Source organism: Podarcis erhardii (genome assembly GCF_964252035.2).
Source record: "Podarcis erhardii genome assembly, chromosome: 7".
NCBI lineage: Eukaryota > Metazoa > Chordata > Lepidosauria > Squamata > Lacertidae > Podarcis > Podarcis erhardii.
In genome coordinates, this window is record NC_138511.1 from 70,352,688 (window position 1) to 70,366,193 (window position 13,506).

Sequence of the window (13,506 nt, forward strand, 5' to 3'; positions counted from 1 at the left end):
GTCTATATCCATATTATGGCCATCCACTAACACATGATTTCAATAACAGAATAGGGACAATATAATATTATAAGTGATCTCTAAATCCCTCCACAAGTGTAAAGCCTCTGAAACTATCTGTCCTAGAGCTGAAACTAATTTCCTTCCAAAGCGTCTCAGAAGTTTTCTTCTGCAAATTTTGACATCAAACATGCACTGAATAGTTGAAGACTTGCCAGTAGTGTATGATACCTATAGCTGACATTGAGTCACATTTGGTTTCAGTATTGGATATTTGACTTGATATTTTACTTTGGTAGTTAATATATGATGGTATTTGATAGCTGACAAGCAATGACATCTACCACATTTGACAATTGGTGGCTTATGTAATTTTTGGACACCTGCCTAAATCAAAAGATGCCAGAATGTTGAAAACACTCAAATCTCAAATGCCATATTCAAAATTGAAATTTGAATTTCAGATTCAAAATTTGGCAAACCAACCAATGGGAAATTTCTGCCAAATTTCTAATATTTGTGAATCTTTATTTCAGCTCTAGACTGTTCATGGTTCTCTAGATTGTTTAAGTGAGGCAAAAGAAACCAGATCCAATCCCAGTGTCCTTTGCTGCTCCTCCTTCTCTGCTCATCTATGTTGCTGTCTAATGTACTCCCTCTACTAAACAGTCTGGTCTTTCTCAGATTGTGTCTGACTAATCTGTCTGTCTCTGATCTCTTTTTCTCTTGAACCTGTGTCCGATTGGGCTTGCTAAGATTCGGATAAACCGAGAAGTAAGTATATGTCGAGTCCCTCTCCTCTATTCCATCTTTCTTCCATTTAGGAGTCCCTTAAATATTTATCGGGGGGGGGGAGAATGTGGTTGGGGGCACATGTGAACCACATGCGAAGTAGTGGTTCCCTCTACTTCAGGTGTGTGGAACCTTTCCTCTCCCCCAGATGTTGCCTAACAACAACTCCCATCACCCCTGGCCATTGACTACACTTGCTGGGACTGATGGGAGTTGTCATTCAGCAACATCTACAGGACCAAAGCTTCCCTCACACCGTCTTCAAATATCTGAAGGACTGTCACATGTATTATAATGGGTTGCATGGTGGCACAGATGATGTGAACTTAATCAATGTTTGCTGAGGGCTCATGCTTGAACTGTAAGCATCCAGAGAATATTTGCAGGGAGGGAGCTTTTCCAAGCTGGAGAACATCCCCTTCTGGTTAGATGATTGAACATAGGTGTAAATTAGGTCCTTTGCAGAACTGATGACTTCACATATAAATTTGCAAAATGAGAGCGTAGGTGGCCACACAGGGAGCCTCATGTTTAGCTTTCAAGCCAACCTGCTGTGTTATTGGTTACTGGCGCTGTTACATCTTTCTCTGCTCTTTGGGCCACTGCTCCCCCATTAGGAGTTACTAATGCGTGCAGTAAGTGGCTTGGATGAATGAAGGTGTTCACAATCATTACTCAGGACCACATGACTTCTGCGAACAGCAAGGCTGCAAACAGGGCTCTTGTGCTGCTCTCAGTTTCTTGCTACTTGTGGACATTAATCAAGGCTGCCTTCGTGTACAGGGAAGCACTTGTAGGCTGCTGTTACCCTCAAGGTGACCCATGCTTAGGCTGAATCCCAGTCTCCTGTGTTTGGCCTTGTGTGCACTGTATGATGGTGCCAGGGGTAGAGGGGGAACACCAGTTATGTTCAGACAACTGGATTGAAGTGAGGGGTAGCTGGGTTCACACATGCAAGCTCCACTTCAGAACCACCCTGTTTTGAGCTGGAAGGTTTGAATGAGGATCTAAGCATGTTCAGGCTAACATGCATATAATCCTCTCCATGTGTTAGATAACAGCTGTAGCTCAGGTAGAACGTCTGCTTTGCATGCCAAAGGTCCTAAGTTCCATACCTGGCATCTCCAGGTAGGGCTGGGAGAGAACCCTAGTTGACACCCTGGAGAGCCTCTGCCAGTCAGTGTAGACGGTACTAAACTAGATGGACCGGCGGTCTAGCTTAGAATAAGGTGGCTTCCTGTGGTCCTGTGCATGCCTTCATTTGATCAAGAACTGTGCCTTATCAGGGTTCCAGGTGGCAAGGAGAACTATCAATGTGTTCAGCTGTATGTGTTTAGAATCCCCCTTCAGACCTTCTAGATGCCCATGGGAAGCCTGCAAACAGGGCACAAACACAACAGCACACTTTCCCAGCCACTGACACCCAGAGGCAGATTGACTCCTACACTGGAGGTAGAACATAGCTATCATGGCTTATAGTCATTGATAGATTTACCCTTCACAAATTTGCATAATCATCTGTTAAAGCCATCCAAGTTGGTGACAATCACTACCTGTTATGGTAGTGAGTTCCTGAGTTTAACTGTACACTGTGGGAAGAAGTGCTTTCTTTTGTCTGCTCTGAATCCTCCAAACACTCCGCTTTCTTCGATAGCCCTGGGTTCCAGTATTACAAGAGGGGGGGGGAGACCACTCTCTGTCCACTTTCTCCACATCACCCCTAATACCATGCCATGTATCTTGCTCTGCCTTACTAGCCTTGTTTCTAAACTTACAGGCCCGGCATGGCATGACCTTTTCTTGAAGAGGAAATGCATCCTTGTTGCCTTAGCAACAGCATCTCACTGCCCATTTGGAGTGAGGACAGTGAGAGATCTGTATTTGCCCTCAGTGGCCTCATAGTACTTTAAATGTGTGGTTTGAACGTGGTCTTGGTCTAAAGCATGCAGGATCTGGGCAGGAAACTGGGATGTAGGCACTGTGGAAGGGCTTTAGTGGCTATTTTGTTTGAGTGACTTTGCTTTCAGAGGGACCCTGGCTGAGGATCCATTTGGACATCCTCTAACCAACTTTGGAAGTTTGTTGGGGCTTTGGTATGCGTGGTGTAAGGGATAGCAAAAGGGGATTGCTTAAGTCAGCTTTAAGAACAGCAGATCTTGGGACCAATGTTGCTGATGGCTTTCCTTTAGAATGCAGGAAGTATTTCCACCATTCCCTCCCTACCATAGGAACATAACACACTGTCTTATTCCTTCACAGGGTTACCACAGATCCAACCACTTCATAGCCACTCAAGGTAAATCATTCTTATCATCTTCTTCCTCTTTCACATTCTGGTATTCTTGCCCTCCTTGTTCCTGCACCACTTGGGCTTGTTTTGGAGAATAATGATGGCAATGGCAATGCTAATGCTAATAATAATAATAATAATAATAATAATAATAATAATAATAATAATAATAGTGGTAGTAGTATTTGAGCATGTAAAGTTCTTCTCCAGGGAGAAAACTGCAGGGCAAAAGACCTAAGCCTGTCTCCCACACATGCACATGCACAATGTCCCAAGCACAATCAGAATCGCTCCTTTATCCATGATTGCTGTTAATAAAAAGTAATAATCACAGGAGATCATTAAAAATGATGGCTCTCCCATGACTTCTTTTTTATTTTTATTTTTTAAATATTTTTTATTAACAGACCAATCAAATCAAATCACATAAAATTCCAAATTACAGAGCCGAATTTTAATTTTTTTGTTGGGGGTACCCATATTTCAAGTTCCGAAAGGGATCCAATCATCTTGTTGCTGCTGCTTTAATGTCCACAAATCTGTCCAAATAATGTTCACAATTATATACAATCCTTTCTTGATATTTTCCACATCTCATCTTGTTATTTTCTCCTTTCTCTTTGTGACCTCTGATAGTCTCCACAAGCGGGTTGAAACAAATTGTAATCCTGTGTGGGTTTCCCCCCATGACATCTTTTTTAATGGTCCTGAGCATGTGGGCAGCAGGGACCCAGAAAAAAGCAACAGTGCAAAACTGAGTGGGGGTTAACATATTCAATCCCTGGACTACCCTTGGTTTCACTATTGTGATGATTAATTAAAATGATATCCTGTCTTTCTTCCCAAAGGAGCCCAGGTGCTGTGTATATGTGCCCCCCCAATCCCTCCATCATTGGTGGACTCGTGGGGATTAGCAGATACTCCTTCATCTTGAAGGTGATGGAGTGTGTGGATTCAGCCAGCCCAACACATTAATTTATGCCAAATCAAGATGTTCATTTTACTAAACAATTTAGACCCCAAATATCTGAAAGGGGACACTCTTGGTAGTCCTCAAAAGTTTGGGTTGGAGGTGTCTTGGGAGAGGGCTTCCTCTGTGGCATTCCACGGTGGGATTCCCACCCCTCAAAGAGGCACTTGGCACCACCATTGTATCGTTCTCCGCATTCATTGAAGAGACACCTCTTTACTTGGCTTTTTACAGATGAGACTTATTTTTAAGTTCCACTACTCCCTGCTGCAGTTTTTCATGTACAGTACATTTTTCCAACTGCTTTTTAATACTGTATTATTGTACTGCTGTAACTCACCTCTGAGATTTTTGTGGTAGAGGGTGGCCAGGAAATACCTGAAACAAATCAATAGCCACCTTATTTCTGCACATGGCATCCTTTAGCAGTCTCAGTGGTTGCTTAGTTCTCTTCCATCTCAATGCTGCAGGCCCCAAACAGGAGATGATCTATGATTTCTGGCGGATGGTGTGGCAGGAGCACTGTTCTAGCATAGTGATGATAACCAAGCTGGTTGAAGTGGGAAGGGTAAGAGACTCTTTCTGTTCTCCTCTCCTGACCCTGTGGGTTCCAGAGGGGTGTGCTTTATTGGCCCTGACCCCTCATCCCACTCTTAGACACACAGATGATTTTATTTTGCCATTGCAGGTCAAGTGCTCCAAATACTGGCCAGATGACTCAGAGATGTATGGCGACATCAAAATTACCCAGGTGAAGTCGGAGACATTGGCGGAATATGTCGTGAGGACGTTCACTCTGGAGAGGGTAAGCTCTTCAAGCTTCAAAGCTCAGCACAGTCCTGTCTGTGGAAGCATTGCTCTTAACCCAAAAGCTGGTACATTGGCCATGATCTTCCAGCAGCACCGGGTGGCAGAGATAGGTTTCACTGAGGCTTCCTTGCAGGCAAAAAGGTCTGCAGGCCAGGAAGACTGCAGGAGGGCTCCTATAGCAACCACTGAGCACTGAGAAGACCTTGCTATTCTACCCACCCATACTGGTCCCTGGAATAATGTGCAATGCTCATGTGCAAAGCCTATGGTTAGGGTGAGGAACCTGTGGCCCTTCAGATGCTGTGGACTCCAACTGCTAAACCCCCACCTTCAGCCTTGCCAATAGTCATGAATGATGGGAGTTGTAGCCGCATGACATCTGTGTCTAAAGCAGTCTCCTGCAACCTGTTGCCATCCATGTGTTTGGTACTAGAACTTCCATCAGCCTCAACCAGCATTGCCAATGATCGGTGCTGATGGTGTCCCAATACCATTCAGGGCTGCAGGTCCCCCAATTTCTGGCATACCATATTCTTTTGATGGATAGTTTAGGGCTGAGCAAAAACAGACCTTCTGAAATGCTTCATCCTATTTGCAGACCATAAAATTGGAATGACCCGTTCACTGAATATTCTGAGGTGGGAAGGGATTTTCTAACAGTCTGGAGGGGTTTCTTTTAAAAAATCACAACCCATTTTCTTCTTATTTTGGCTATGAATACTGAAATATAAGATATTGATAGTTTGTGCTGGTTGATGAAGGGAGCAGTGGGTTAAAAGAAGAGGGAGCAAAATCACTGCTTCCTACAAAATGTTAAACTATCTGTCTATATCTATCTATCTATCTATCTATCTATCTATCTATCTATCTATCTATCTATATCTATCATCTATCTATCATCTATCATCTATCTATCATCTATCATCTATCTATATCTATCTATCTATCTATCTATCTATCTATCAATCAATCATCTATCTATCATCTATCTATCTATCTATCTATCTATCTATCTATCTATCTATCTATCTATATCTATCTATCTATCTATCTATCTATCTATCTATTATCTATCTATCTATCTATCTATCTATCTATCTATCTATCTATCTATCATCTATCTATCATCTATCTATCATCTATCATCTATCTATCTATCTATCTATCTATCTATCTATCTATCTATCATCTATCTATCATCTATATCTATTTATCATCATCTATCACAGTTGAGCTTGAAATTCCTCTACTCTACTTACAGGTGGCAAAATGGGTGGAGCAATTTGAGTGGAGATGGGAAAAAGAAATTTCCTTCCTTCCTTCCTTCCTTCCTTCCTTCCTTCCTTCCTTCCTTCCTTCTGTTGACTTACCTCTAGATTTCTACATAGTTAAAAAGCATCATGTTTAGGTTATTAATCCACAAAAGCAAATGGTATTCCCCCCCCCCAAAAAAGTAGGGGCACCAACTATAAGGGCTGGAATCGCCTTCGTCCCCCTCAATATTTGTGAGGGGTGAGCCCCACTCCCAATATTGAGGGATCCACCATCCCCTGCTGCTGCTGGGTGAGCGCTCGGGCACTGGGTGAGACACATCATGTGACGACCAGCCCCCTCAATGTGGGAGGCAAGTCGGTGTCCCAAACATAGAGCTATCCTGATGTATTAGTTCAGATCCTAAGATTATTGTGCATTGTTGTCCTCACTGATTTGACACACAACATCAATTTCTCTAGCAATCAGTTCTAGGCACACTTGTGTACACAATTTTTCTACCCACTCTGTTTTCTTTTCTTCTTTTTAAATGCTATTTCGAAGTAGCAGGGAAAGGCATTAGGTACACATCATTCCCCATCATTACACATTCTTACGAAGTGCTGACCTTCTTCCCAGGTCATAGATCAAAGTGCTGATCAGCTTCCTGTGCCCCAGCCTGGTGCCTTCCAGAGATTGTTGGTCTACATCTCCCACCACCCCTGATCATTGGCCATGTTGGCTGAGACTGATGGGACTTATAGTTCAAAACATCTGGATGCACCAGTTTGGGAAATGCTGACATAAAGAATCCAGTTTTTTTTAATGGCTCAACAGACCAGGTTTAACATGCAAGAACTTGTTCATCACCAAATGGCTTTTTCTCTCTGCCTCTCCCTTTTGCAATCTTCCATTACTCTTTGGCACAATGCTGCTATATTTGGGACACTTGTTTGCAGCTGCATCTCTGTGATTTTCACTCCCCAAAATGAGAATCGGGGATGTGCATCATATCCTTAGACACTGAGGGTAGAAAGAACCTAGAAGGAAGAGTAGTTTGTTTATTGACTTTGTATCCTGCCCCTCCTTCTGATGGAGCCTGGCACAGCACACCACAAAAGAGGACCATTTAAAAGAAAAGAAAAGCATCTTTAAGACATTTCAAAACCATTTTTAAAAAATGTACAGTGTTTAGAAACAATCACATACCCTCACAGTTATTAATGTATTAGTTTCTTATGAGCCATCAAATGCCTAGGTAAACAGGAATATTTCGACATTTCTTCTGAAAGTCAATAATGAGGGAGGCAGATGCACCTCGCCAGGAAGGGAATTCCGCAAACAGGGAACCACCACCAAGAAGACACTGTCACAGGTCAACATCAAGTTGGCTTAAAGACTCCTTGAAAGTCCACTTTCATATTGTGGTGCGTGTGTGATGTGAACAAACACAAATAGGTGGTTTCCTTTGACGAAGAAGATGGAAACATGGTGACATTATCTGGAAATGTTTTCTTTGAGGAAGAAAATTGTAACCTGGACCTGGAGATGCTGCTACTTGATGCATCTTCCTTTATAGACTCTGTGTTGTGTACAATTTTGACTTTAGAATGCAAGGTGTTAAAATCTGGAACTGGATTTCAGGGGAATGGGAGCAAAGTTACTGGAATGTTTTAGGGTGGACTTACCTTTTAAATTATTTCTTTCTGTACTGTACTGAAAGATATAAGGATAAAAATAAGGTGAAGGATTTGCTGAAATATCTATATGAATTAGAATACAAAGAGGGGAGGTGTGAGGAGGTCAAGGAGATAAGTTAAGAAAGGGAGTTATATTAAGGTTTAATTTGTTCTTTTGGTTTTTTGGTTTTTTGGATTGTATCTTTTTTTTCCTTTTTAGCTGTTTTTGTTTTTTCTATTTTTCTATTTTTATTTTTCTCTTGGATATGTTTTGTCTTTATATATTGTGTTCTTTTTTGTAACCTTTTAAAATTTGAATAAATATTAATAAAAAAAAATTATTTCTTTCTGTTTTGTTTTTAACTGTTTTCTGCTGCCACCATCATGGCAGCCAGCTGCCTCTTCTGGCAGTGAAAAGAGTGTCTTATAGGTAGGTAGGTAGGTAGGTAGGTTAGTTAGTTTGTTTTTTGAGATCTAAAGCCACAGAGCCACAAAGAACCTTAGGGAGTTCATGATTCACTTCATCTTGTTATGCTGTGATCCAAATTCAGGATTTTCTTATTCATAAGAATATTTATAAGGTGGCAACTAATAAAAAAAGTACCAAGGCAGTGCACAATGAAGTCAGGAAAACATATTAGAGCTATAAAATCATAACATTATAAAACCACAAAGAACAGAACAAATGACCAACACTGAATCAAATACAGATAGGTAGCCGTGTTGGTCTGCCATGGTCAAAACAAAATAAAAAAATTCCTTCCAGTAGCACCTTAAAGACCAACTGAGTTAGTTCTAGGTATGAGCTTTCGTGTGCATGCACACTTCTTCAGATACACTGAAACAGAAGTCACCGGACCTTTCTATATAGTGAGAAGGTGGGGAGGGGTATTACTCAGAAGGGTGGTGGGAATGGGTGATTGGCAGATAGCTGCGATGAGCCTGTTGACGACTCTTAACGACTGCAATAGGTCTAACAGGAAAAAGCAAGGGGTGAGAAGGTGAAAAATGGTGGTGAGAAAAAGGGGTGAGAAGGTGAAAAATGGTGAAACATGACAAAGCCATTTTTCACCTTCTCACCCCTTGCTTTTTCCTGTTAGACCTATTGCAGTCGTTAAGAGTCGTCAACAGGCTCATCGCAGCTATCTGCCAATCACCCATTCCCACCACCCTTCTGAGTAATACCCCTCCCCACCTTCTCACTATATAGAAAGGTCCGGTGACTTCTGTTTCAGTGTATCTGAAGAAGTGTGCATGCACACGAAAGCTCATACCTAGAACTAACTCAGTTGGTCTTTAAGGTGCAACTGGAAGGAATTTTTTTATTTTGTTTTGACTGAATCAAATAATTCTTTAAAAACACTTGGCAAAACAAGTACCTTCCTGGAAGGTGGGAACAGTCCTGAAATTGCCTTGTAATTCAGAGTACGCACAGAAGCAGTGCACACACCTAGCCATTTCCTAGCCTGGGAGACTTTTGTCTGTTTTCAGTCTTTTCTTTTGGATCCTAAACCCTCTGCTCACCTTGGCATCCCCCTCTGGCCAACCACTCTTGGTGCTCAGAATTCCTCCATCTGAATCTTCCTTGTTTATACGTGCTCTTTAGGTACCCCATTGAAGGACATTCTTTCAGTAAATAGTGCCGCAGAACAGCCCTTTATTTACGTGGTCATTCTTGATGGTTTAATTTCAGGCTAAGCGCCATGTAATTGCACAGGGAATGGACAATTATTTCTGTCTTCTAGACAGGAGCTGAAAGCTTCGTGGCAATTATTGAGCAGTTCTACTGTATCTCGAGACACCCGCAACTGTAATTCACCCCCCCTTGCCCTGTAATCTAGAGAACGTTAAATCACAACCTTGTTACAAGTAAAGTACCCAAGTTCCGTCAGGATCTGGTTGCCTTGTAATCATTCCAAGGCATTCGCCGCAGCTCCAGTTTCAGGGAGAAGGACCACTTAATCAGTGGCCTGGGATTTCTCCACCAAAAAAGAGGACGGAACCTCCGAGCCAGTGTATGAAATCGTGATACCAGCTCAGCCAAGCTTAACAAAGATGCAATATCACACTATGATGAGTGATTTAGGGTGAAAGGAGATGTAGCCTCAAAAGGAGAGAGGACAGCATGACCTCCAGTCAATGTTGGTTTCTCTACGTTTCTCATTTTTTCAAAGCATAAGTTCAGTTCGCAATGTTTGCACATCAGACTGCAGTTATTATTATTATAATAATATATTATTATTATAACACTGGTCTTTAAAGACCTACACTGGCTCCCAGTACATTTCCGAGCACAATTCAAAGTGTTGGTGCTGACCTTTAAGGCCTTAAATGGCCTCGGTCCAATATACCTGAAGGAGTGTCTCCACCCCCATCATTCTACCCGGACACTGAGGTCCAGTGCTGAGAGCCTTCTGGTGGTTCCCTCACTGTGAGAAGCCAAGTTACAGGGAACCAGGCAGAGGGCCTTCTCAGTAGTGGCACCCGCCCTGTGGAACACCCTCCCACCAGATGTCAAAGAGGAAAAATAACTACCAAACTTTTAGAAGACATCTGAAGGCAGCCCTGTTTAGGGAAGCTTTTAATGTTTAATAGGTTAGTGTATTTTAGTGTTTCATTGGAAGCTGCCCAGAGTGGCTGGGGAAACCCAGCCAGATGGGCGGGGTAATAATAATAATAATAATAATAATAATAATAATAATAATAGTAATAATTTGCTTGTTAAAACGATCTCACTTCATCAGTCTTTTAGCGCTCGTTGTTCCTACTTTTGCATGCCGTTTTGCCCAGTCTGCACATTTCTGGAAAGCGATTCCTCCCTAGCAATCTTTGCATGTTATTTCCACTGATATAGGCATTTTTGTATGTGGTGTACACATGCAACATTTCTTGGGCTGGAGAACTGCATCATAAAAATTCAGAGAAGTATCCATTTTGAAGGATAGACACATTTCAGTCTGCTTGTTTGTGGGGGAGGAAAGTGTGACTTAAGGGGGGTTTGCATGAATCAAAGCTTCCTGGTTCTGCTGGGAGGGCAGCAACATGGGAAATACACAAACCTTTTCTGAGATGAATCTGCCAAAGTGAAGTCGTGGCACCTGGGTGGGAATTTTGATCAGGCAGCAATCCTGCCGTTGGAGCTGCTTCATGTCAGAAACCACTGTGTTTATGCTCTTATCTCATGCTGCTTGTAATCATGAGCAAAATCTAGCACCTGTAATTGCTTTCCACTTGGCATCATGCCACACCGAAATCTAGAGAATTCCCAACAGCTTCTCCTACATCAATACTTAGATGTTCTGGGTACGTAGCAAGAGTTCTGGTAAATACAAGAGGTCCCCATCGGTGTTGGCATTCTGCCGGCTGTTGAAGATGCACCTGCTTAGACAAGTATTCCCCTGAACTTGAACTTTCCTGATTTGATTGTTTAAATTGCTCTTCAAATGGTTTAACTGTTATGCTTTTTAACAGGATTGTTTTGTTGTGATTTTTTAAATTACGGATGTTCTTAACATGTTGATGGAATTGTTTTGTTTTAGTTATGTATGAATCACATCATTTATTATTAACTTGTAAGCAACCTAGAAACCACTCAGGTGTGTAAGCAGTATATTAATGAATGAATTAATATTAGGTGAGCATCCAAGGTCAACTTAATTTTGAGTGTGATACCTGCTTGTTGCAGTGGTTAACATCTTTCATGGTGAACTTTATTATTTCCTCTAATTTTGAGAAAATGCAAATTCCAAGCTGCTGGATCCTGTTCAATAACCTTCTGTTTAATTACAAAAAAAAAATCCCTCTATAATTGAGGAACCCTTTTTCCTTATGTGTTCATAAACTGTAATGAAGTCATGCTTCTGCAGCAAACCATATATAAATGGTGTGTCATGTTCAGAATTTGGTTTAAAGGGTTAGATTTTAATATTTATTTTACCTACTTATTTATTTCATTTATATGGAAGAGCTCAAGACAGTTTACATGGTTGGTCCCTCCTCATTTTGTCCTCACAACAATCCTGTGAGGTAGGTTAGGCTGAGAGAAAGTGATTTTCGCTGGTCACCCAGTGAAATTCATGGCTGACTGGGGATTTGAATCCTAGTTCTAGTCCACCACTCTAGTCATTATACAACACTGCCACTTTTCTAACAACAAAGTTGAGCTCAGAGCAGCTAATAATGATAATAATAAACCTTGGCAAAAAAAATAATCAATATAATCAAACAAACAAACAAACAAACAAACAAACACCATGGTAAATAAGCAAAGCAAGAACAAACAACTCAAGGAACAATGCAGTTCAACGAAAACCCATAATAATGTTAAAAATAATGATTCCTAATGGTTAATTAGAGGTGGAATTGGGTGACCTGCCCTCAAAAGATGTGCTCACCCCATATTGCTGTTGTGATTTTATGTGATATTGGCTGGTCTTATTGATCAGGATATTTTTATTGCGGCCCACTTTGAGATTTGTTTTTAAATGAAGAGCAGGCTATAAATTTCTCTAAGGAATAATGTAATGCATTGATAGCACTTTTAAACACAAGGCCAGGCAGTTGGGGACTGCTGGGAATGCAGCAAAAGAATTAGGATGATGAGAATTTTGGAAGCACCTTTGATGTTAACCTCCATCTTCCTGGGGAAACATCCAGTGCCCGATTTACATATAAGCTAAACAAGCTATAGCTTAGGGCCCCACTCTCTTGGGCCCCCCCCAAAAAAATCAAAGGAAAAAACCTGTGGATGTACATTTCCAAAATATAAGATAAAAATAAAACAAAACAAAACCTACATACAGCAACAGTGTTTGTGTTGTGTAGGCTCCTATGATGTAAGTAATGGGCCCCGCCTGCTGGCTTGCTCCCTAAAATATCATTGGTTTGCTCATTTCTATATATAGGGTGCCTACATTCTGCATGGACTGGTTGCATAAATTACCATATATTCAACACAAAAAACAGCGACAATTTGTTGTTGACAAAGGACAGCTGGACATATAAAGGGCCCCATGACCTTCGGTAGCTTAGGGCCTCATCAAACCTAAATCCGGCGCTGGAAACATCTGTAGGGCTAACCCTTCTTTCTCTCTCCCTACCCTCACCTCCTCCTTACAGAGGGGCTACTCAGCGAGGCATGAAGTAAAGCAGTTCCACTTCACATCATGGCCAGAACATGGGGTGCCTTACCATGCAACCGGGCTCCTGGCATTCATCCGCAGAGTGAAGGCCTCCACGCCTCCCGATGCAGGACCCATCGTTATTCATTGCAGGTAAGTTCAAGACTAGGGATGCAAGAAGGCATCATTCTCCATATCACACGCAAGACTGTTTCTCTTCCTCTGGTGGTTCATCTTCTGCCCTAAACCACATTGTTCATATTGATGTCCACTGTGGCAAATTTGCATGCCTTATGTCATTTTACATACTTAATCGCATAAAGTGTATGAAATATACAGTGGTACCTCGGGTTACAGATGCTTCAGGTTACAGACTCCGTTAACCCAGAAATAGTACCTCGGGTTAAGAACTTTGTTTCAGGATGAGAATATAAATTGTGCAGCAGTGGCGCTGCAGCAGCGTGAGGCCCCATTAGCTAAAGTGGTGCTTCAGGTTAAGAACAGTTTCAGGTTAAGAACAGACCTCCAGAAGGAATTAAGTTCTTAACCCAAGGTACCACTGTATTGCCATTATGTTAATCCACCCAATTCATT

At 41.6% G+C, this 13,506-nt stretch overlaps 1 protein-coding gene across 10 annotated transcripts in view; it reads left to right on the forward strand.

Annotated features, from left to right (window-relative positions):
* PTPRU (protein tyrosine phosphatase receptor type U) overlaps positions 1-13,506 on the forward strand; it is a 389,916-nt gene that overhangs the window by 329,958 nt on the left and 46,452 nt on the right. For 4 of the 10 annotated variants that reach the window (XM_081868652.1, XM_081868653.1, XM_081868655.1 and 1 more), the window contains 5 exons: positions 757-774; positions 3,052-3,088; positions 4,523-4,620; positions 4,741-4,857; positions 12,911-13,065. In XM_081868652.1, coding sequence (XP_081724778.1) covers positions 757-774; positions 3,052-3,088; positions 4,523-4,620; positions 4,741-4,857; positions 12,911-13,065 — 425 coding nt within the window. Of the gene's footprint in view, positions 1-756; positions 775-3,051; positions 3,089-4,522; positions 4,858-12,910; positions 13,066-13,506 lie in introns of all 10 variants that reach the window. The other 6 variants (XM_081868654.1, XM_081868657.1, XM_081868649.1 and 3 more) reach the window with 2 other exon arrangements.